Source organism: Macaca fascicularis, chromosome 12 (genome assembly GCF_037993035.2).
Source record: "Macaca fascicularis isolate 582-1 chromosome 12, T2T-MFA8v1.1".
NCBI classification, from domain to species: Eukaryota; Metazoa; Chordata; class Mammalia; order Primates; family Cercopithecidae; genus Macaca; species Macaca fascicularis.
In genome coordinates, this window is record NC_088386.1 from 84,581,114 (window position 1) to 84,605,034 (window position 23,921).

General features: G+C 33.2%; 1 protein-coding gene across 1 annotated transcript in view; it reads left to right on the forward strand.

Annotated features, from left to right (window-relative positions):
• The first annotated feature begins 1,758 nt into the window (after nucleotides 1-1,758).
• The window catches only part of COL3A1 (collagen type III alpha 1 chain), a 38,436-nt gene continuing 16,273 nt past the window's right edge, over nucleotides 1,759-23,921 (forward strand). The window contains exons 1-24 of the mRNA XM_005573695.5: nucleotides 1,759-1,954; nucleotides 11,975-12,177; nucleotides 12,413-12,463; nucleotides 12,898-13,011; nucleotides 14,460-14,540; nucleotides 15,463-15,516; nucleotides 15,972-16,025; nucleotides 16,788-16,841; nucleotides 17,594-17,647; nucleotides 17,805-17,858; nucleotides 18,497-18,550; nucleotides 18,979-19,023; nucleotides 19,161-19,214; nucleotides 19,683-19,727; nucleotides 20,385-20,438; nucleotides 20,855-20,953; nucleotides 21,501-21,545; nucleotides 21,697-21,795; nucleotides 21,997-22,050; nucleotides 22,178-22,285; nucleotides 22,501-22,554; nucleotides 23,145-23,243; nucleotides 23,576-23,629; nucleotides 23,790-23,888. Of these exons, the coding sequence (XP_005573752.1) occupies nucleotides 1,876-1,954; nucleotides 11,975-12,177; nucleotides 12,413-12,463; nucleotides 12,898-13,011; nucleotides 14,460-14,540; nucleotides 15,463-15,516; nucleotides 15,972-16,025; nucleotides 16,788-16,841; nucleotides 17,594-17,647; nucleotides 17,805-17,858; nucleotides 18,497-18,550; nucleotides 18,979-19,023; nucleotides 19,161-19,214; nucleotides 19,683-19,727; nucleotides 20,385-20,438; nucleotides 20,855-20,953; nucleotides 21,501-21,545; nucleotides 21,697-21,795; nucleotides 21,997-22,050; nucleotides 22,178-22,285; nucleotides 22,501-22,554; nucleotides 23,145-23,243; nucleotides 23,576-23,629; nucleotides 23,790-23,888 (1,761 nt within the window). The 5' untranslated portion in view covers nucleotides 1,759-1,875. The remainder of the gene's footprint in view (nucleotides 1,955-11,974; nucleotides 12,178-12,412; nucleotides 12,464-12,897; nucleotides 13,012-14,459; nucleotides 14,541-15,462; nucleotides 15,517-15,971; nucleotides 16,026-16,787; nucleotides 16,842-17,593; nucleotides 17,648-17,804; nucleotides 17,859-18,496; nucleotides 18,551-18,978; nucleotides 19,024-19,160; nucleotides 19,215-19,682; nucleotides 19,728-20,384; nucleotides 20,439-20,854; nucleotides 20,954-21,500; nucleotides 21,546-21,696; nucleotides 21,796-21,996; nucleotides 22,051-22,177; nucleotides 22,286-22,500; nucleotides 22,555-23,144; nucleotides 23,244-23,575; nucleotides 23,630-23,789; nucleotides 23,889-23,921) is intronic.

A 23,921-nucleotide genomic window follows, 5' to 3' on the forward strand; every position in this document is an offset into this window, starting at 1 on the left:
TTTCCTGTCATCGAATGATGTCATCTACACTGGGATGTCTTGGTTTGTGCTCATTGTGACTAAAGATATAAGAAAGCTTGGGAGGCCGAGGCGGGTGGATCACAAGGTCAGGAGATCAAGACCATCCTGGCTAACACGGTGAAACCCCGTCTCTATTAAAAATGCAAAAAAATAGCCGGGGGTGTTGGCGGATGCCTGTAGTCCCAGCTACTCGGGAGGCTGAGGCAGAAGAATGGCGTGAACCCCAGAGGCGGAGCTTGCAGTGAGCCAAGATTGCGCCACTGCACTCCAGCCTGGGCGATAGAAGGAGACCCCGTCTCAAAAAACAAACAAACAAACAAACAAACAAAAATATATAAGAAAGCAAGTGTGCCACTGTCCCTACTTACAGGATTCATGTACACCTGGGAATACACATAGGAATTGAGTGAAAATTTAGTAACACAAATTAGAAGAAAGAGAAAGATGAAAATAAGTTTAAAGGAGGTATTTTACTTAAGGAGGAAAGTTTTGCATTGGGGCATAAGGAAGTGACTTCCATGAATTGGTGTGAAATGGGGAGAATTTTATGTGCACAGGCATAGAGATGGACATGTTTAGGTGAACATGAAGAAAATTAGTTCAAGTGACCTTGATTAGAATTGAAATTTCCACTGTAGATTATAGAGATAGATGAACTAACTGTGAACTGATGATTAGGGTGTAAAGAAATATCTCCATTGCCAGATATATCCTTATACTGTGGACAAGCATATTTTTCCTGCAGAGATTTATCAAAGACCTATAAATGGTATTTGCCCCTCTTTCAAATATGACACAAAAATTGCTGCTTGATAGATCCAGAAATATATTGGAAAGTTTTGTGGATGAGGATCTGGAAAGTATACACATAAAAGTCTAAATTAGAAATATGTATACTAATCTTTAGAGTAATGCAGGAAAAAAAGAGACCACTTTCTCTGGTACTCTTTTGCTATTCTATGTGCTAAACTCTTTCTCTTCCAGTTTCCTAAAAAGTTATGTCATGAAAAGGCTGAATTTTTCTCTAGAAAGATCTGTTCTGTCTTTCCCAGGCAACATAAAAATTGGAAATCTCACAAGAAAGCACTCTGGCTTGCTAAAGAAATTTGTGAGAAATGGAAACAGCTATAGATAAGTATCTAACTTTTAGGAAGCCATGTAAACATAGCTCAAATACTTTGTCTTTTGACATTTGCCTGAAACTTAACTTCTAGGACCCAGGGTGGGTGGATGAGTCAAAGGGGCAAACGGAGGCTTTTCTTTCAGTGAATCTCTTACAGTCCCCTATTTAAATTGAGTTAGGATTAATTCTGGCAAAATCCCAACATAAAAATCTTCTAGAAGATCAGTTCTGCAAATTAGACATACCGGATGAATGGGCATCCAGCAATTTTTCAAAATTATGGAGTTGTTAACTTTATAAGGGGAAATAAAAATGTATGCATTTACATTGTATATATTAAAACAAGGCAGAGCATTTCTATACGTTCCTAAGTTATACAAACATATATGTAAGACTGAAATAGGTAACAAACTTTTACATAAGCAGATGCATACAAACGCCAGATGTGCTCTTTTTGTTACTGTGGGTTGTGTCTTCTATAAGGGAAAAAGAAATATTTATCATTTCTTTTACTGCTGAGGGGATGGGTGCGGCTCTCATATTTCAGAAAGGGGCTGGAAAGTGAGGGAAGCCAAACTTTTTCCTATTTAAGGCCAAAGCAAAGGAATCTCAGTGGCTGAGTTTTATGACGGGCCCGGTGCTGAAGGGCAGGGAACAACTTGATGGTGCTACTTTGAACTGCTTTTCTTTTCTCCTTTTTGCACAAAGAGTCTCATGTCTGATACTTAGACATGATGAGCTTTGTGCAAAAGGGGAGCTGGCTACTTCTTGCTCTGCTTCATCCCACTATTATTTTGGCACAACAGGAAGGTGAGTAGGTACTGATTTCAAGAAACTTTATGGGATTTTTGTCTTTTCTTCTCCTCACAAAGAGGGGTGCAAAGGGGGAAAATCAGTTGCCAGATTAAAGATAATTTCCTCTATAAGCTCCAAATTGTGAAATGTTGAACTGACTATAGTTGTGCTTTTATATTACTTGAAAAATAATAGTGTTATGTGTGTATTTAAGAGTTCTGTGGTTGTTTAAGATAAGATGTTCTTGTACTAACTTGTTTTCATGTTGAAGGCACTGGAAACTTTTAAAAATGGCTTTAAAATTTTTCCCTCCTGGATTGTTAACATCTTGGAATACTTCCCCAGGCAGTCTGGAAGTTATTGGTCTCTTGCAATAATTTTATGTTCTTCTTTGTCTGCTGGATTCTTTGTAAGGTTAGAATATCGAGCATTGTTTTCTGAATAAGAATGCATTTCAAATGTCATGGATTAAGAACAGTCTAAAGAAAGGTACTATGCATTATCAGAATCATTGAATATATTTCTGTAAAACGGCAACAAGATACCTATAAATATTCTTCAAAGGGATCAAACTGCTAAAATATTTCATTATTCCTGTTTTTATTTTGTTTCGAGAATGATTGATTAATTCATATTTTCTAGTAGCAAGATGTTAAGGGACTAATATTTTCCACATATTCTACATTTTAACTGCATTCATATTAATGAAGAAAATATTTTTTAAAATGTTTTCAACAGGAGTTTTGACTTTGCTACAAACAAGGTAAAGATACTAGTACTGTTGACTTCAGAAAGCTGTTTAGCTATATTTTCTAATAATTGCATGTGATGTTTTTCATATTCTAATTTCTCCTAAAAATACATTTGTCTCATTATTTATGTGAAAATATTCTTTTATTTACCATAGTCATGAAAATACTGAACAAATTGGAATACAAACTTCCACAGAAATAAATATTTAAATGCTAAATGTAAAGATAGCTAGGGGAAATTACTAGAGAATTTTTACTGCACATAACTAAACATGGTTACATTTAAACTTACAGATTTTGCAAAAGACATTGCATGATAATTTGTTTTTTGTTTGTAATATCAAATGTCTTTGTTGTCCTCACAGGTAATACATGTAAATGTGTGTATGAGGGGAGGGGTAGATATACAATGAAATGTCTTCAGTTATATTCAGCCCATGGACAAAAAAGAAAAGAAACACCCATATTCCTTGTTCCCTTAATTTCCTCTGCTCCTTACCCCTCCTCTCCTTCCCTTTCCCCTCCTCCTTATCTCTCTCCACCCCTTTTGGCTCCTTTAGACTTCTCTTCACTCATCACCCCACCCCTCCCTAGGCAAGCCCATCTCTACTCCTCTCTCCTCCTCTGTCTTCCCTGCCTGTTCCTCCCTCCCTACTCCCCATGTTGCCTCCTTATGCCTCCATTTCTTTTTTTAGTTCTCTCTCTCCTTGCCTCCTCGCCCTTTCTTTCCCCTGAACTCGCAATCCTTCTTCCTTTCTTATTCCTCTCCTCTTTTCCTCCCTATCCTGCTCCTCCCAGGAGATGCTACAACTCACAGTCCTTTCTTAGGATACCAAATGACTACTATCCCCCACCACCCATTTATTGAAAAGACTACAAACTTGGAGGTTTTAGCTCAAAAAATTGCAATGTATTTGTAGTTGCCTAGTGGTTGCAAGCTTTTGTAAGCCCTGTGGCTATTTTTCTTCCCAGTCCAACTTTAGAGGGGGAGTGTTTGACACTTACAGTACCTTGTCATCACATTAAGTTGTATTTATTTCCCTTTTTCTCTTTAGATGCAAAAAATAATCAATAAATATAAAATTTTACTGATAAGTGTTTGTGTGCTCTTAAGCTCAAAAAGAGTTGAAAAAGAACTGTTCAGCCTATATTTTTTTTTTGTCATGAATAAAAGTAAAATTTAATTGACTTAAGACAGTACATCTTATGTTCCCTGTGGGTTTTACAAGAAAATTCTGCTATTAGATAAGGTTTGGAAAAGTTACAGGAGGCATCTGAATATTCAGCACACTGAGAACGGTCATAAAGTTCTAGGGTGGTGTTTCTTGTATATGTCCTCATAACTTCAGAGACAGCACAGCTCTAATGAACACTCACTTCTAGTTCACTCACAGGCATTTTCTGGGTATAAAGAAGTCCTCAAAAAGAATTTTGGTCTTCTTACAAATTTGTGAAAATTGTATTTAATTCATGTGTTATATTCCACCAATGGAGAAACATGGTCTGTTTTATATTTCCTGTAGTTTATAAACATGCCAAATTTTAAGTGCAAAGATGCGTCACCTAGTGGCTGACAAGCCAGGTTACCATTTACATAACGAATGCCAATATTAATGTTACGTAGCTGGCTTCAGTAGTTTATAATGAGCTTTAAAAAAATCATATGCGTGAATTTTAAATGTTAACACTGTTTTCCTAAGGAAATTAGTATGATACGGATAAATATTGCAAACACATATACTGACACAAAAACACAATGGTAACAGTATTCAGAGACTTTTTGGAAATTAGCTTAAATGTTATGGCCATTTAAAAAATTCCACATATGACTATTTTTTAAATATATTTTTCATGTCTTTGATGTAGTCCTTATTTGACATAAGTATTTTATTTGCTGCTTAATTGCTAGATAGATTATAGACAGCTGTTACTAAGTAATACTGCTTCATTAGGGCAGAAACAGAAACTTTAGTTTAATTAAATGTGTACTAATGTTTGAGTTTCTATATTTTGCTACAGTGATAATTCCAGTAAAATAAACTGTGGACCTTTAGTTGTTTGAGATTTTTAAAACTGTAAATGGACTCAGAGAATCAGTTTCTTGTTAGATGTCATGAGAGTATATTTTTCATTATGCTTTAAGAGGGAATTTATAACTTGCTCAGGTAACATTCAGGTTTTCTGGTTTGCATCTGTCCCTACAATTAAACACATTGACCTACAGGAAAATGTTATAAATTTAGGAACAACTGCATTTTTAAGCGGAGAGGATGCACAGTTGCTCACACATCTCAGTGTCAGTCACCTAACATGGATCAGTGCTTTATTTGAGATTACAAAACTAGAAAATGACAAAGTCAAAGCTAGGACCAATATTCTGTTAAGTCTTAGATAATTACAGAACACACATTAAAATTAGAGTATTTGAATTTTCTTAGTTTTGTAACTATTTGCCATTGAAAGGAGATACTGAAAAATCATATATCGTCCTAGAAAGTACATGAGCTAATAATGCATTTCTAAAGGTGAAGAAAGAATAGGTATTTTTCTGTTTAATACTCAATTTTATAGAGAGTAGAACATTTATTTTTTAAAGCCCAGAAGCTCAGGATCTTATTTTAAAAGACATTAACACCAGTTCTGTGTGAGTAAATAAAGTATTATAATACAACACTTTGTGTTTTTCATTCATGATACTTGTATTTCCTTACCTGAGCTTTATTTCTAGGGAAGGAAAAATGCTCAGGTAATACCAGAGCTTTGAAAAATTTGGATTTTCAAAAATACCTATTTATGTATAGGCCTTTAGCTCATCTAATGTTGAATACTCTTTAGATGATCTAAAGGCCTACACATAAAAAGGTATTTTTATTAAATTCTGGAATTAAATAAAATTCAGCATTATAAGACAAGAAAGCAAAGCCACTGGAACAATTCTGGGAAAGAAGGAAAGACTGTGATTAAATGCCTTTTAACTAATTCAGATTCCTGGATTGATGTCTTATTTACAGGCTTCTTTTTAAAAATCAAGAATGATTGGCTGTGAGTTTACCAGGATTATAGTTGAGGCTAAAGGACAGCTCCTCAGGAAAGCCCCTGTTCTACATCTACAGTCACATGCTGGACTTGAGTTGTCACTCAGAGAAAAGAGTGCCATCTACCGAAACTCCAGTTTCCATTGTGAATGGCTTCTTTGGTGCAGAGTTCCAAAAATTATGTAGCCCAGCTCTTTAATTTTGTAACATCTAGTGATATCACCGCCTTGAAGTGATTAAAGCAGATTGCTTAAGAATTAAAGCTTTAAAGATGAAAGATGTTATTGCTTTTGCTGGACATGAGGAACAGTTGTAAAGTTTCCAGGTCTACAATAACTTTCTGGAACCCTCTCAGTGAACTGTTTCTTGTAAAAGTTTTCCCTAGGAAAAAAGCTCAATCCCATTGTTTCCACGCTCAAAAAAAAAAAAAAAAAAAAAAAAAAAAAAAAAAAAAAGGTCATATAGTGTAAAAAAAACTCTCCAGACTTTTCAAAGGGGAAACTTTGCCTGTTTCATGTCAAGATGACAACGGAAAAAATGAGATAGCTATTCTTACATAAATCACTTGTGAACTGCAGTTTGGGGAGTTACATTAACCACCATAGTTTCAGTCTGTGTCTAATGAAAACACAGCAGAAGTGGATTCCTTTCAGATTAACTAATAAAACCCTTGTTTTTTTCCATGACTGAGGTCAAGCACTGATGTTTAAAATGTAGTCTTAATGAGCAAAATGAAACGTTGAAAGAGGACGAGTCAAAATGCCCAAAAGATATAAACATCAAAGAGAAAAGATCCAGAAATTATTAAAAATTAAATTTCCCTTGAATTCTAGTGTTAAGAAAGTACCGCTTGAGTAAAATGGCATACATTTTTCTGAAACTGTTTTTGTACAGTATTTTCTGTGGAGGATGACAGAGACTGCATTTCTCAAGTAAATTGAAATCATAGATATACTCTTTGAAATTGCATAGCATGTTCACAAGGTTCGAGTTTCATTCAATGAAAACTTCTAATGAGCTTAGATAAGCATTAATAGGAATCATTTAATAACTATATTTTCTGAAAAACAGTGTGTTAATGAGACATCTGAAACATATTTTTGCACTGGATGCAGAAGTCTTTTCTGTCTGGTATATTGTTGTTAGAATCCTACTTTTTTGTATACAGCAAAACGTATGCAGGGTTTCTGAGTCACACATTTATTTTGTTGGTGGTCTGGATGTCACCAGGGTGGCTTTAGAGATGTAACCCTTCTTCATAAGGTCAAGAGAAAATAAACAGGAGAATTTAACTCCAGATGGCATCTTCCTGTTTTGAGGCCCGATAGAAAAGATATTTTGCAGAGAACTGTTCTCCTTAAAAATATACCTATCTAGATTCAGATTTTAACCTTGCAGTGATAAAAAATCATATGGGACAGAGCTTTGGAGCTGACTTCTTTAATGATATTCAGTTTTGAAATAGCAGAAAAAAAATAGAATGCAGTAATTAAGAGTATCAAATTTAGAGGAAGCCTTCTTACATTCAAATCTTTTTTACCCTGACAGTGTAACCTTGGGAAATTACTTAATGTTTCTGTGGTTAAGATTCCTCATCTGTAAAATTAGGATTATGACAGCTCTAAGCTCATAAGGCCTTTGGGAGTATGAAGCAAAATAGATATCCAAATTACTCAGAGCAGTGCCTACAAGATAGGAGGTACTATACAAGCTCTACCTAGCACTAGTTTTACTAATGCTGGCAAATAAAATTACTCTAAGGAAGAAATTAAAGTACTTAGTAACTTAGTGATAAGGATGGTGAAATGTAAAATTTTATTTATAAAACTATACAATTTACAGTTGTTTGCCAACTGTAGTAAGTAGAATATATTCTCTTCAATGTTTTTATAATTTGACACTAAGCAGATTTTATTATACATGCAATTGCTGTTGGTTAGATATAAGATACTTTAAATTTTCTAATTATCTAATTATTTTTATTTTTAACAGGATAAAATATTAATCAACTTAAAGGACATTTCTAACTGGAGATTGAAAAATCATATATCTATAAAATATGAAACAAGAAAATATCTACAACTGATAATTTATCAATATTTTTTCCTGGAGGTAGCAGGAATAAATAAAATCTTCCTTGTCTATGCAAAACAGTGCTTTTAAATTAAAATTATTCACCTAGAATGTCTCCAGATACTTTCTTCAGAGCCCTTTTTGTTAAGTAATCTAACGTATTTTAAGATATTGTGATAAAGATATAAGCAGCAGAAAAAATATTTTATTAAAATTTATGTTTTCCAAACAGTATCATTTAAAAGGCAAACTAAGCATATTTAAATTGGAAACTGTATGAATGCCAAATACCCACATGTACAAAATATTCAGCTTTCTAAAGTAATGAAAATAAATTATGATAATTTACAAATCATATCTGTGATTCTTAGATTTTCAGATTATACATCTTTTCCCAGATAAGGATTCAGTAAGAAGAGAAGAGGAAAAAATGTTCACTTTTCATTCAAGCCAAATTAACTAATTTAATTAGGTGCTTAGGGAATAATAATAATAATATTGCTCAAAAAATAGTATTAAGACAAACATAATATGCATTTTTGTCCTAACAATATGATTTCTTCAAGTCAGCATAATTTAACATAAAGAATGGAAACAAAAGAATCACAAAAAAGTAAGCTTTATGCACACCTAAAAACATAAAACTATGTTATCTGGCTTTATTTTTCTCTAAAATTCCAAAATAGAAAACTAGGAAAGAAGCAGCTAAGAGTGGTTTAAGTCATGTGTTAGCTTCAATATGTTTTATATTATAGATCCCAACAAGGAGATGATTGAGCTTAATACATTGCTTGTGTGATCACAAGTAAATTTCTTTCAGAATTGTACTTTGTAGTAAGGAACAGAAACACCAAATGACATGGGAGATGGAATTTAAAATTAATTACAAATTGGAACAGAGAGATTTAAACAACTAAAATAACGGAAGTAATTGGAAAGTCCATTACTTTCCAATAGTAAAATGAAATTATTTGCCTTTTATTTAATATTTTTGGGAAAAATTAACTTATTATTTTAACCAAAGCTACTCTGAATACAGATTCCTAAGAAATGAAGAGAATAATATGAGATGACTTATTTCAAAATCCCATTTTCTATTCTATATCTAAATGTTGCAAATGGCTAACTAGAGCATTTTTATTCCTCTAGAAACAAAATATTCTTTTCCTTGACTTTGACTTTGCCATGATTTTCACACATATTACTAGGTCCATGAAACATTAATCTAAGAGGCTTAACTTTCAGTAGAATATATTGCTAACTATATTTTGTCATGCATGGAACGATAAAGGAAGCTACACAAAACTCTATTTTTTCAGCAAAGGTAACTAAGATAGAAAAACAGAGAAAGGGCTAATTTTCAGCCACAAGTTTTTACAGGAACTGACTTTTCAGGACAGCCAAATTTATTTCAAGTGGATATGAAATAATGGCAATAAACAAAGTTGCATTAATTCTTATTTTTTAAGCATTCCAACTCTCTTCTTTAACTTAAAACAATATGACTTTCTAAAGTAAAACAAAACATGCATGCACCATGTTGACTGTCATGTGCAGGTGAGAGCAAAAAAATATTTTAAGAATATGACAATTTTTTAAATTGCACTAAAATAATCTTTATATTGAGGCCACTGTGTTTTAAAGAGTACTATAACATGTGTCTAGTAAAATTTGGAAACAATAAGCTAAATAACAACCTTAATTTTTACAACATTGCATTTAACCCAATTTTAACAAGCTCATTTACAATTTTAGTATGTCAATATTGTGCTCATTTATTTAGTAATTAGCAGAACAAATGGAAAGTACTGTATTTCTAATGATGTGAGGACACCCTTAATGAGACATAAACAGAGGAGGATGAATACACAGGAAGGAAAAGCATTTATGTTAATTTCTAGGCAGATCAAGAACACATAGAAGATACTTAAAATAGGAAATGTTTGAGCCTAGCTTTAACTATTATCTTCATTTGTCTTTAATAGGCCTTTAGTATTCAATAGCTGTTTTTCATAACCCACATGCTGTATTAAGTGTGAAAAGATGTTCCTGATCCAGGGGCAAAAATCTAAAGAATCATCCGTACAATCTAACAATGTTTTTGAGGATAGATCTGGGGAGCTTAAAATACACATTATTAATGGGAAAACCTTGAGCTGAAACTAATCTGTAGGAACATTTCATATAAAGTTGATTTGGAGAAAATTTTTAAGTGGTTCATTTTGAGAAAAGGAACCAGTGTAATTACAGTGCTCCATGTAATTTTATGGCACAATCTTCCAACCCCAAATTTTCAGACCTTTTCTGCAAACTGGTGAACTTAGTACTTAAATATAAGATGCCAGTTCTGTAATGAGTTTAATGCATAGACTTACCTACGTTATTACTCTTCACACCAATGTGTCAATGACTGTTTGCTCTTCTCTTAAATATGTTTTCCATAACACCATTCAAATAGGCCTACTTCATTTGCACTGAGATAAGCATTTTGGTATTCAGCTTTTATATTCACTAAGAATTAAGAAATCCTCCTTTAAAAGCTTAGGAAATGTATATAGAAAATATATCCCATGTTATCATATATGTGTTTCAAACATAGAGGAGGAATTAGAATAACTTTTCTAAATAAACAAATTATTTGCCTACTTAAAATTGCATTTAAAAAATGAAGCTTTCCTTCATTAGCTGTAAACTACATTGAGAAATTGTAACATGAAGAAATAATGGATTATCTATCTTCTCAAATAGATCAAGTGTGTTGTACAATATCATTAAATTTGTATCAGAACACATACATGGAAATGAGAGGGGGAAGCAATTTCAGTAGTCCCTAGAGTCTAGGTTTTGAAATTCTTTTTGGTGAACATTTACTAAATCAGCTGAACATTTCAACTCATTTAAATATGAACCTAAATTATTATTACCCTAGACAGAGAGAAGATATAGAAACAAGAACTTGAAAAGGTGATTTTTTGTGGCTGCATGTCGTGCCCAGATGGAAAAATCTTAGGACCACTAAAAGGCCTCTTGACCACTAGGCAGCAAAAACTAATTTTGAACTACTTGCCTACTCGGAAGCAGGCCTCCTTCAGTAGACATTTTAAATATCTTGGCTTTGAGAAAATAAAAATTTCACTGTCTCACAAAAATATAAATTCCTGAACGGTGCATCATTTGTTGTTTGCAAAAATTTTTGCAGATGCTGAGAAACTTATTTATTTACTTAATTACTGGCAAACTATCATACCAATCGTCAAGAACTAAAGTTGCATTTAACCACAATACACAGCTAATGCTTTAAGAATTGAGACCAGGCTTTGTTTTGGCAGTTCCTAAGCTGATTCATAGTTAATAGCTGCTGAAATTTCAGTACCTTGTATATAATTATGAAGCAAGTCTAAAATTTTGGTTGAAGCAATTTTTTTTACCATTTTAAGCCACAAATACAGATGGTTATGATTCATATTTTCCCTATTATTTTTACTTATTCCTTGCCAATATTTATTTTAAAAACATCTTTTTCTTTTCTTTTTGGTGATTTGGAAATGTCTTTACATCCATATGGGATATACAATGTATTATGTCATATCATGTTGACCAACTAATGCCAAACAGAGCTAACAGTGACATTCGATACACACAATAAGTTCTGTTAAAGCTTTCCCAGGAAAATCTGGTAGAGTTTTATGGTGCCAAGATTAGCTCAGTTTTCCCCTGAATTTCTCAACTAGGTTAATAAAATCCAGAAAGTCTTCAGAGTTAGTGACAAAATCATCTTTTTAGTTTAATGCTCCCATCTGCTGTTAAGGCAAAGAACAGCAATTGGGTAGAAAAGCTTATTTTCAATTGTACCATTAATAAATAAATGTTTAAATGCTTGTGTGATATACATTGATATTAATTCTTACTATAAATGAAATTAAAATACCTGTTGGTCTTAAGGAAAATTGACTATGGTATGCCAATTTTATGATAATAAGCAGATATGATATTTTAATTAATTCCTTGTGACTTAGCAAATTATGTAGGACAAATATAATTTTCTAATGAAAGGAAGAAATTATTTGTTTCAAACCATTTCAACTTCGGCTATTGTTAGTAGCCCTGACAGAGTAACAAAAATCACATTTCAGCAAAACCTGAGGAAACTTCATGTCATCTAACTTGTTTTTCAGCTGTTGAAGGAGGATGTTCCCATCTTGGTCAGTCCTATGCGGATAGAGATGTCTGGAAGCCAGAACCATGCCAAATTTGTGTCTGTGACTCAGGATCCGTTCTCTGTGATGACATAATATGTGATGATCAAGAATTAGACTGCCCCAACCCAGAAATTCCATTTGGAGAATGTTGTGCAGTTTGCCCGCAGCCTCCAACTGCTGTGAGTTCAAAGATAAACTGTACACCTTCAATATTCATATTTAGACACACGAATAGTTCTTATATCATAGGAGCCTAAAAGGAAAATGAAAGTCATGTTCGTCAAATAGCTATGTTTGTATTACAAGTAAAAAGTGGATGTTTCAATGTAAAGATAAGTATTGCTTAGAATCTGGGTTAAGAAATAATATGCAAATTCCTTATCTTCTTTAACTTGTTTATTTTCCATTTATTAGCCTACTCGCCCTCCTAATGGTCAAGGACCTCAAGGCCCCAAGGGAGATCCAGTAAGTAAACATTCTTCAGTAGAATAAAATTAATACTAATGATAATTCTAGTAAGAATTTGCTTTTTTTCTGTTCATACCCTTTCTAGATTTGAACTTTCATCATACATTATCTTTATTACCACATATTTGAATAATGGCACCAAACAACAGACTGGGAATCCATAATTGTACATGTAAAGATTTCAATTTCCCAAACTTCATATTATGTCTTCACCCCCATGATCAGTTTAAATAAAATATATAGGTCAATATACAAAGGAATACATTATACTTAAATTATTCACGTGATTTTGATTAAAAATATGTGTTATAAAGAAAATATATTACTTGTATTGATTCCTAATATTATAAAGTGGAGAAACAACAATCTGATAATGATTCTGAATCACCAGGATTTTTCACTATTTAATTTATTTTTACCTCTTTTTTTAGGGCCCTCCTGGTATTCCTGGGAGAAATGGTGACCCTGGTATTCCAGGACAACCAGGTTCCCCTGGTTCTCCTGGCCCCCCTGGAATCTGTGAATCATGCCCCACTGGTCCTCAGGTATAACAAATTACATTACTTAAAAAATCCCCTCATAAAACTATCTAGTTCATCTTCTTTCTTTACTCTATATTATATCTCACTATTATGAGTTCTTTGTATTTGTTCTCTGATTCTATGTATTTAATAAATCCTTATTTAGTGATTCTATATATTAGGCACTATTCTAAGTGCTTTATAAGTATTCATTCGTCCTCATAATGCTAATGTCATTGCTCCTATATACTTAGAAAAGTTGCCAATTTCTCAGCAGATGTATAGCATACACATTATGTTTAAGAAGTGAACTATCAACTTACGAAAAAAATTAACCTACATAATTTAGTTAGTACTATATCTATACTTTATTCTCTTACTAACACCAATGTCAAAGCCTCTAAAAGTTTGGACAAAAAGAAGTTGAAGAACTGTGAATATTCCTATTGAACAGAATTATTTCTGCCTATGAAACTGCTCTTGCTAATCCTTCAGAGCACATCTTGCTTCTCCTGAAGCATGGCAACCAAATAAATCTGCATGTAAAACAACCAAATAAATAAATATGACAAAATTTCTGCTGCATGGAATTAGGCGAAATAAGAAAATATATTATACAAATCTTTGTGAGGTTAAAAAGTGCTTTTCGATCTCCTGACCTTGTGATCAGCTACTCGGGAGGCTGAGGCAGGAGAATGGCGTGAACCCGGGAGGCGGAGCTTGCAGTGAGCCGAGATCGCGCCACTGCACTCCAGCCTGGGCGACAGAGCGAGACTCCGTCTCAAAAAAAAAAAAAAAAAAAAGTGCTTTTCGAAAAGCAATTCAACAAGAACCAAAGTGTATTGTCTAAGTTATTCTTATTCTAGTAACCAAATAGAACCTAACTCTAGACCTAAAACTTAGAATTTAAAAAAAGCTTCAAAGAAATCCAATAAGTGTGTGAGCCTTTCTACTAATTTTGACTTATTTTCTGTGGAGATGTTTATTTTTTAGTGAATCTTTTAGTCATATTAACCAGAATCCAGGGGGTATGAATTTTACTTGTATCATTAAGTGTTGAAAAAATAATTTGACTTCATTTTTTTTTTGCTCAAAATGAGAAGGTGTAATTATATGATCTCGAGACTCTTTTGGCCTCAAACAGCCTATGATCCTATGTTTGTAATGATGTAGATACTGCTTAGAAATAACAGCTGAAGTAAGAGTACAATAGGAAAAACTGGGGGAAACTAACATTTAACACAGTGGAAAGATTTGTGCATCACACAAGAAAATGCTTCTGTAGGATATCTAATGTCTAAATCTACAGAAAAACAGGATAAACAAGATAATTAGTTAATACATACCACATCTTTTGGCACACAAAAACCTATCAGTGGTTACTAGATGTTGCATGCACTTCTAAATGCTTTTTAAAAGACGTATGAACTGTCTGTTAAAATGATCATATCTGTTTGGTCTCCTTGCCACAGAACTATTCTCCCCAGTATGATTCATATGATGTCAAGTCTGGAGTAGCAGTAGGAGGACTCGGTGGCTATCCTGGACCAGCTGTATGTACAAATGTTTCTCAGCATTTTAGAGCTTTATTATCTTTCCAGTTTGTAAAATCTTGAATGGTTGCTCTTCTAGGAATTCAGTATTTTTATGGAATTGTACAAAATAGCTTATTCCTAATAAGGTTGGGAAAGAAAATGGTAGCATTATCATGTTCTTTCTATCTCATTCACATTATTAATCCAATTTTTAATCACATATAAACTTTTTACTAAAAAGCAAAAACCAAAGTCAACAGTTATTAACATTTCAGGAAAGTCTTTATAAGAGAAAAAGGAAATATACAAGCTATTGTTTTATAAATTTGCTATCAGTATTTACAAACAGCATGTTACAAAAGTGAAGCATACTGTTTTCAGCATGCTGAAGGTTTTCTAGTTTAATCTGTATTTCTGAACAACGATCAATCAATTGTCCTGTGTATGATGATTCTTGTGTGACCATATAAATCTCTATGTCAATTAACTGTGATAGATATATCAACATAATTATGGACTTTATAGTTGATTTACATTATTATTTTAGATAACTGATTATAGGATTTGTAGTGTGCCAATAAATGTTTTTCTGCACTGAGTTTGGCTGGCAAGCAAGAAATTGCTTCTTCACCAGTGCAATATAATCCTAACATTGCAGGGATTTTCATAGCATTGTGTACTAATTTTTCCAGATTTTTAATTCCCTTCCTTGAATTCAGGACAACATTTTATAACATTTATTAATAATTTATATGGAACCTGTGAGAATTTCATTACAGTAATGTTTGCTTGCTAAGATCACCATTGTAGATCTCATGAATAGTTATCAAAAGATATATTTGTTCACAGTTTTGATAATGCAAGTGTCATTGTTTTGAAGCTTGGATAAAGTGTATTTTGCATTCATTTATTTTGTTTTTCATTCAAATTCACATTCCAGGGCCCCCCAGGCCCTCCCGGTCCCCCTGGTACATCTGGTCATCCTGGTTCCCCTGTAAGTATAGCCATTAGTGGTGTTTACTTCTTCATTTTTAGAAAAATCAAATTAGTATATATTCTGCTGTAATTCAGCCATTCCAGCAGGCATAATCCCAGTTAACTAGAGAAGTCATAACCAAGAAACTAATTAAACCTTCAAAGATAGAATTCCACATTTAATTCCTTTCCACCAACAATTATTGATAATTAAAACCCTGGTAAAATTAAACCGCATTAATTTGCATGTGATATGGCTTTTAGTTCAAAACCATTCAGTTTCGATGGATTGCAGTGAATGCAATGAAATGCATTAACTTCATTCTGATCTGAAAAAAATTTGGTCTCAATATTTATAAACTGGAGTAAAATTTGCTGATTACATTCACAATCATGATTTCTTACTGTCAAGATGTAAATGAATTATATGAAGATTTTGTTACTTTTAAAATATTTACATATTCTACTCACTAGGGATCTCCAGGATACCAAGGACCCCCTGGTGAACCTGGACAAGCTGGTCCTGCAGTAAGTAACAATTAAATTTATATGTATATATAAGTTGATAATTCTATATGGAACCTACCTTTGTTTTCTAAAACAAGTATAGGCCCTTACAGAATGAATATTAAATTTACCCTTAAATTTGCAAATAACAAATAGCATTTTATCGAGTCTTTTGGACTCTTTCAATTGTTTAGCTATCTTAGAGACACTAGTTAATAAAGGAATTCTCTCATCATTAGCCATCAAAATAGTTCACTTCCCAGAGCTGATACAAATTAGAATTTGTTTATTTATTTTCTGTAACCACTCAGTTCACTCTTATATCTAATCTACTGATAAATATAATTATATATATTTACATATATAAACATACATATGCATATATCTTAGACAGTAGAAATAAACATAATCTAAGAGAGTCCTTTAGAAGGATATGCTCTGTAAATAAGCAGGTAAAATAATTATTTAAATACAATATTACATGAAATTTAGAAATACCTTTATATTCAGATATATTTAATATTTCAAAACATGTAGAAATACATTTGAATTTATAAATACACATGTGTAATATAAAATACAGATATATGATGTAATTTTTATTAACAGTAAGTTGATGTAATAGAGGTATAATATTAACTCAGTAAGTATCATTTTCATCATAAGAAACATTAAAAGGATTTTCTAAAATGAGGTTCCTTCCAGGAATACATACACTGTATAATAATAAATTGTAACAGAAAAACTTACAAATATATTCATTTTTTATTTCCTTATTTTCAGGGCCCTCCAGGACCTCCTGGTGCTATGGGTCCATCTGGTCCTGCTGGAAAAGATGTAAGTTTTTAAAAATTATATAAGAATACAGCAAAATTTAACTTGGGGTATTCTAAACAGTATATGCTTTATGTCAGAATCCCAGAAGAAAAAAATGTTGTTCAAAATATTGTTGTCTTAACAACATTTAGCTAATACTAATCTTTGAGTAGTTATACAGTATTTGCATACCTATACATATATTTATCATTTGTTTTATTTTATTTTATTTTATTTATTATTATTATTATACTTTAAGGTCTAGGGTACATGTGCATAATGTGCAGGTTTGTTACATATGTATACTTGAATTCTAGAATAAAATCCCTAAAGTGGTTTTTGACTGCTAAGAAGACTCATCCATTGAATATATTATTTAACCGGAGGGGAAATAACTGTCTTTGCCTGCCTCTTGTAATGACGAAATTGATACCACTATTTAATGAACTTGAGAACTTGCAGACACCTTCAATTCAATGACATTCTTTCTTTCCCTTTTAATCTCCAATGACAAGTTCTTTTTACTGGGTTGAGGAAGGGTTATATTATTTCAGTGATTAGAAGCACCTGCATTATCTCTTTATAAGCTTATATCAAAATGAGAAAGGTCTTCCTCATGCCTTCCACCAAGAAAGCTGATCTCAACTATACATTTTGTGTGACCATTTTAATGAGTCCTTCGTGAGAAAAATACAAAGTAATCATTTTGCTTATTGTCTACAATGTATTTTGTCATACATGAGCACTTATGTATTCTTTATTTCTCTACCTAGGGAGAATCAGGTAGACCCGGACGACCTGGAGAGCGAGGATTGCCTGGACCTCCAGTAAGTCTTCAGCATCTAATAAATTAATTGGAGTAAACTTTGCTTGAAAACTATTATGTAATTCGATTGAATTAAACTTAAAAACAGAAAGTGTTTTACTACTAGGTTGTGATTCTATTTGAAGGTTCATTAATATTTTTTCCTTCATTATTTTTAGGGTATCAAAGGTCCAGCTGGGATACCTGGATTCCCTGGTATGAAAGGACACAGAGTAAGTAGAGTTTCTAAGTTATTTACAAGGTATTCCACTGGGCTATGTTTACTTGACTAACCAATTTAACTGGACAATTATGTGCCCAAAAGGGTGATTCTGACAATGAATTAATTTGAAATTTTTAAGTCTACCAAGTTTATTTGTTGACCAAAGTAGCCATTTTTTGCAAAATAAAGGAGTTGATTTCTAGTATATAAAATACTCTTGAAAAATATTTTTTTACTACCACTATCAGAAAAATAAAAACATTTTATGAATTATGTTTTTATTGACTTAATATGATTTATAGATTGAGTTGAGCAACTTTATTCTATGCAAAACATTTCATACGTTCAAGCAACTGTGCCTATAACCTATTAACTTAATTATAACAAAATCTATGAAACTCATGTTTGCTACTCTATAGTTAAGGCAACTTTCTTATCAGACTACATTGCACTTTCTAGTTAGTTCATGTTTTCCTGCTGTAAAATCAGTATGAAATATCTTCAACCCCTTTAAACAAGTTTTAAATTATTTAAGTTAATTTTGCAAGTAGTGTTATAAAGACCAATTAGAAAAATTCAATGTAAACTTTATCAATCATTCTAGATGAACAGATTTTAATAATTTTGCTATTTTTATACATTCCCTAGGGCTTCGATGGACGAAATGGAGAAAAGGGCGAAACAGGTGCTCCTGGATTAAAGGTAAATCACAACAAAATCACGTTTTCATAAGTAAATTCATTAAATATTAAAGCTACATCTAAGATTCATATTGTGAGGCTTAACTTGTTTGCTGAAATTTACCCGAACTTTACCTATTAGGTATGAATAATGGTAACTAATTGAGATATTCTATTAACGCTTCCATGAAAACTGATAACTTGAAGAGTCTAGATTAGAAATAGTTGAGCATATTAGTATAACTTATCAATTACTTCTCTTTAGTTTTTAAGTTTTTAAATTCAGAAATTGAGATTTCTGGTAAATAAAATACTAACAGAAAATTAATATTGTTAAAATATATATCTTTTTCTAGGCTCCATAAGCTTTTCCATAATATTCTGTATTTAAAAATCAATAATATTTTCTTCCTCTTGTATAAAATAGTAACATATTTTATATGTATCTAGGGTGAAAATGGTCTTCCAGGTGAAAATGGAGCTCCTGGACCCATGGTAATTATGTTTCTTATGCATAATTTTCAGTTTTATTATTAACCTCATTGTTACCTAAAACTGGCTTTGCTCCCACCCCAACTGTTCTTACACATGTCAGGATTAGAGTAAGACCATATTTCAATTTTACTCTCTAGGGTCCAAGAGGGGCTCCTGGTGAGAGAGGACGGCCAGGACTTCCTGGAGCCGCGGTGAGTATTGTTACTAACATCGCACAATTAACATCGCACAGTTACAACCCAAAGTGACAGATTAGTGTCTCAGTAAATTTCAGGCTGTAAAAATACGTTAGAAAAAAGACCCTCCTACAAAATTATACTCGATACTGTGATAACATTTTGGTTATAGTTAGAAGGAAATGAATAAATGTTTTCCAATTATCTCTATTGAGAATTTTTGTGTTAACTGTTCATATGCAATTAGAGCCATTACATCTGCATTCAGTCCTGAAAACACAGATTCCAATCCTTCTACATTTGATTGTTGCTGTATATATCAGAATTGTCTTCACAATATATTGACTTTGAAATATATAATTAGTAAGCAGATTTTAACGTACTTGAAGAAAACTCAGCTCGAGTCAGAATTTTAGTCAAAATATTACTCATGACCAGCCATTCAGAATTAAATAGATATTTAATGTAAACTTCTCTTTTTAGGGTGCTCGGGGTAATGACGGTGCTCGAGGCAGTGATGGTCAACCAGTAAGTAACTTTCTATCTCTTATTTGTTGTAGGATAATGAGAAATTATGGATTGTGGATTATTTAATATTATATATATACACACACACTCAGGTATATACATATATGTATATGTATATATCTAACACACACATTAGCATCTCTATTGACCGTTTTTATAATTTAAAAAGTGAAAAAGTATTGTAGCCCCAATACTCAATATTGTATATATGCATGTGATTAAAACTGACACTGAGCCCATAAGCAAAATCTAGGTTCTGATATTCATTCTGCTTGACCAACTGCTAACATTTAATGGTGCTCTCAATGTTAGTTAACATCTTATATACAACATGGCACTTTAAAGAGCCCTACAAAATGGATAAAATAGATGTTACCTCCATGTTGTAAAATTGAATACAAAAGCTCAGGGAAAAGTAATCTGCACTAAGTCATGGAATTCATGGCAAAGTAGGGAGAAACCAAGAATTTCTAATTTTAGATTTCACTCTCTTCTTATTTTACCACATTGTTTCTCCACATAATATCCATAAAGTATGAATATCTTTTTTATCTGCATAAATATCTTCTTTTCTTTATATGTGCTTACTTATTTACTAGTATTCCGGCTTTCATTTATTTGAAAAGGAGCTCTTGAAATTGTATTTAATTTTTTTAGGGCCCTCCTGGTCCTCCTGGAACTGCCGGATTCCCTGGATCCCCTGGTGCTAAGGTAAATATGAGTTTCTACAGAAGGGTATAAAAATATCTTGGAGACAAGAGAAAACCACTAGATTGTTTCTTGCAACTGATTTTTTAGATCAGTCAAATGGATAGCTTTTATCTATACATGTCTTTAAAGCCCTATTCTTGATTCTAAAAGAGGTGTAGTCCCTAGCATTCAACTATTGATATTTCTTCTGATGCCTTCTTTTTTTCCCCAGACTCTTTCCAGGAAACTGATAACACAATCACACACATAGTTACATTTTTCTCTGCCTTTATGATGAATGATTCCTTGCTTTACCTGCAGTATAGAGTCCTACTATTCCAACCTTTGGGAGATGGGTTTAAATAGGACTGAAGGGTGAAGTGGCTAAGTGAGTAGAAGTGGTGAGAGGAACTGACTACATATGGTTTTACCATTAGGGTGAAGTTGGACCTGCAGGGTCTCCTGGTTCAAATGGTGCCCCTGGACAAAGAGGAGAACCTGGACTTCAGGGACAAGCTGGTGCTCAAGGTCCTCCTGTAAGTATCATAGTTGAGAGGGAGAGTGCTGCTACACTTACTCCATGAGAGCATGTGCTTCAGTATGGCTATCAGTGAAAATCACTTTGAAAAAGTTGTTGCTTAGGGCTCTAAAATGATCCTCCTGTGACACATACTGATTTGATTAGTAGTAAAAATGATAGTTTTTGACTGTTGCACTATTTCAGAATTCACGATTTTTTATGTTTATATAAAAGAATAGAAGATAGAATAGTTTTCTGATGCTTTCAACAATGTGCCCCAAGCTAATCACCAATCATAAAAATTCAGAGAAGAACCAAATTCAAAATCTCTTCTATTTATGTATCATTTAATAATTTATACCAAGTACATATTACCTCTAATCTGTTTAGATAATGATGAATCTTTTGACTACATTTCATATGCTGTGTTATAGTTGGAGGATTCACTTAATCTCTACAAAGCATAACATTCACCAATACATTAATTTTCACACAAACAACTTCAAATATATACGAACTATTTGCATTACTATTAATACATTAACTGTTTTTTGTATACTTAGGGCCCTCCTGGGAGTAGTGGTAGTCCTGGTGGTAAAGGCGAAATGGTAAGTTGTCCCCACTCCTCACCCTTATCTCATCCACACATTACTGGCTTCTTTTGCATTTTGCATGACAATAGATTTGTGATATTTAAGTGAGATATTCATAAAAGAATGTTCGAGTTTGGCTAATGTAGTGTCTTTGATTTGTTTTTAGGGTCCCGCTGGCATTCCTGGAGCTCCTGGACTGATGGGAGCCCGGGGTCCTCCAGGACCACCCGGTGCTAATGGTGCTCCTGGACTGCGAGGTGGTGCAGTAAGTTGCCTTGTTTTTTCTCTGTTGACTGAAAGGTATAGTTTAATTCCATCAACAAAAATTAATAGCAAAATTTTGCTCCTGTTCAGTTGAATTTATATTGACTTCACTCTTGTCTTATAACTGAATTATGTGTTTCTGGTGATGATTTTGTTAGTCGAATCCTCCCTGTTTCTCAACCAAGACTCTGTTATAATTTAGGGTGAACCTGGTAAGAATGGTGCCAAAGGAGAGCCAGGACCACGTGGTGAACGCGTAAGTATTACTGCAACAGATCTGGTTATTTCTCGAAAAAATGCAACGTAATTAGGAAGTAAACAGGTAAAAACTTCGAACTAAATTCAGTCATAATTTCTTATTTTACCATCTTTTTTTTTTTCAGGGTGAGGCCGGTATTCCAGGTGTTCCAGGAGCTAAAGGCGAAGATGGCAAGGATGGATCACCTGGAGAACCTGGCGCAAATGGGCTTCCAGGAGCTGCAGGAGAAAGGGTACGTTTTCCATGGGGCATCTAAAAGAAAAACAGCATCACTGTCATCTAAATAAAACTACCTTCAGGGTAAGACAGCCAATTTTTCTTAAGTTGAATGTTCAGTGCAAAATATTGTTTAAAGCACTTTATGACATAAAAATGTTTGCCACTCAAGAATTATGGAAAAGAATTGTAATCCTTTGGACTGAAATATTTGTCTTTCATTATTTTCAGGGTGCCCCTGGGTTCCGAGGACCTGCTGGACCAAATGGCATCCCAGGAGAAAAGGTAGATAACTTTAGTTTCTATGTTCCTAAATGCTAGCACCACAAATAGGTAGTTCTTCCATACAATTTCCCATTCATGAAAACCTAAATATCTGAAAAATATATATTGGAGTTAAAAAAATTCCTAATGTAATGCATCCTCTGTTCAGTCACTTTCTTGGCTTTGTAACTAAAGCCACTTACTTACCCTCTGTGATAATCTTTTACTTATCTGTTAATTGGAAATCATTTATCTGAGCATCATTTCAAGAGTACAATAAACTAAAATGCCTGAAAAGTCTTTGAAAACTCTAAAGTTAAATGCAAATATGGTTTCATATCATTAAGATATTTGATTTTAGATGCACATAAATATATTTTTAAGCACACTAAATACTGTTTTATTAAGCATGTGATATTCACACATTTGCTTCAAAATTTTTTCAATACAGCAATCCAAGCTAAGATAACTGATTTTACATATAAATTTTTCAGCAACACGTGAACCCTTTTTGAAAGTTCAAATGATGTTCTCTATTTGTAACCAAAATATTGTTGGTATCTAGGTTAGTGAATGCTATTTTAATTTTTTTTATTTCTTTCACTACTTAGGGTCCTGCTGGAGACCGTGGTGCTCCAGGCCCTGCAGGGCCCAGAGGAGCGGCTGGAGAACCTGGCAGAGATGGTGTCCCTGGAGGTCCAGGAATGAGGGTACAGAGAAACATTTGTTTGAATGACACTTTAATTTAGACAGAAGAAAGGCAAGACAAATGAAGACAGATCAAAAGCAACTGAAATCAATCAGATTACATATTTTGTAAGGCCCCAAACAAAACAAAATTCTTTTAAGTAAACTTAAGCCATGATAGTTCAAGGAGAGAAAACATAGAACACTTGCCTTAGATACTTTATAGACAGGAAAAAAGATGTTCAAATCTGAGGCTTCACATGTAAGCGAAAATATCCCAATTGTACAAATAGTATATGTTGTAATTTTTATTATTTCATTTAAAATCACCTAACAACTGACTTCTTTGCTTCAGGGCATGCCCGGAAGTCCAGGAGGACCAGGAAGTGATGGGAAACCAGGGCCTCCCGTATGTACATTTTTTAAATCTCATTTTAAAAGGCCAGTTAAAATGGAATGTATATGTTGGCCTATCCTTGAGTGTGTGTATAGTATATATATACTATATAGAGAGTATGTTTTAATCTTATCTTTATCAAACCTTTATTAATGTAATTTTTTCTTATTAGGGAAGTCAAGGAGAAAGCGGTCGACCAGGTCCTCCTGGGCCATCTGGTCCCCGAGGTCAGCCCGGTGTCATGGGTTTCCCCGGTCCTAAAGGAAATGATGTGAGTTCCTTCATTAATTTCTTCAATAAATAC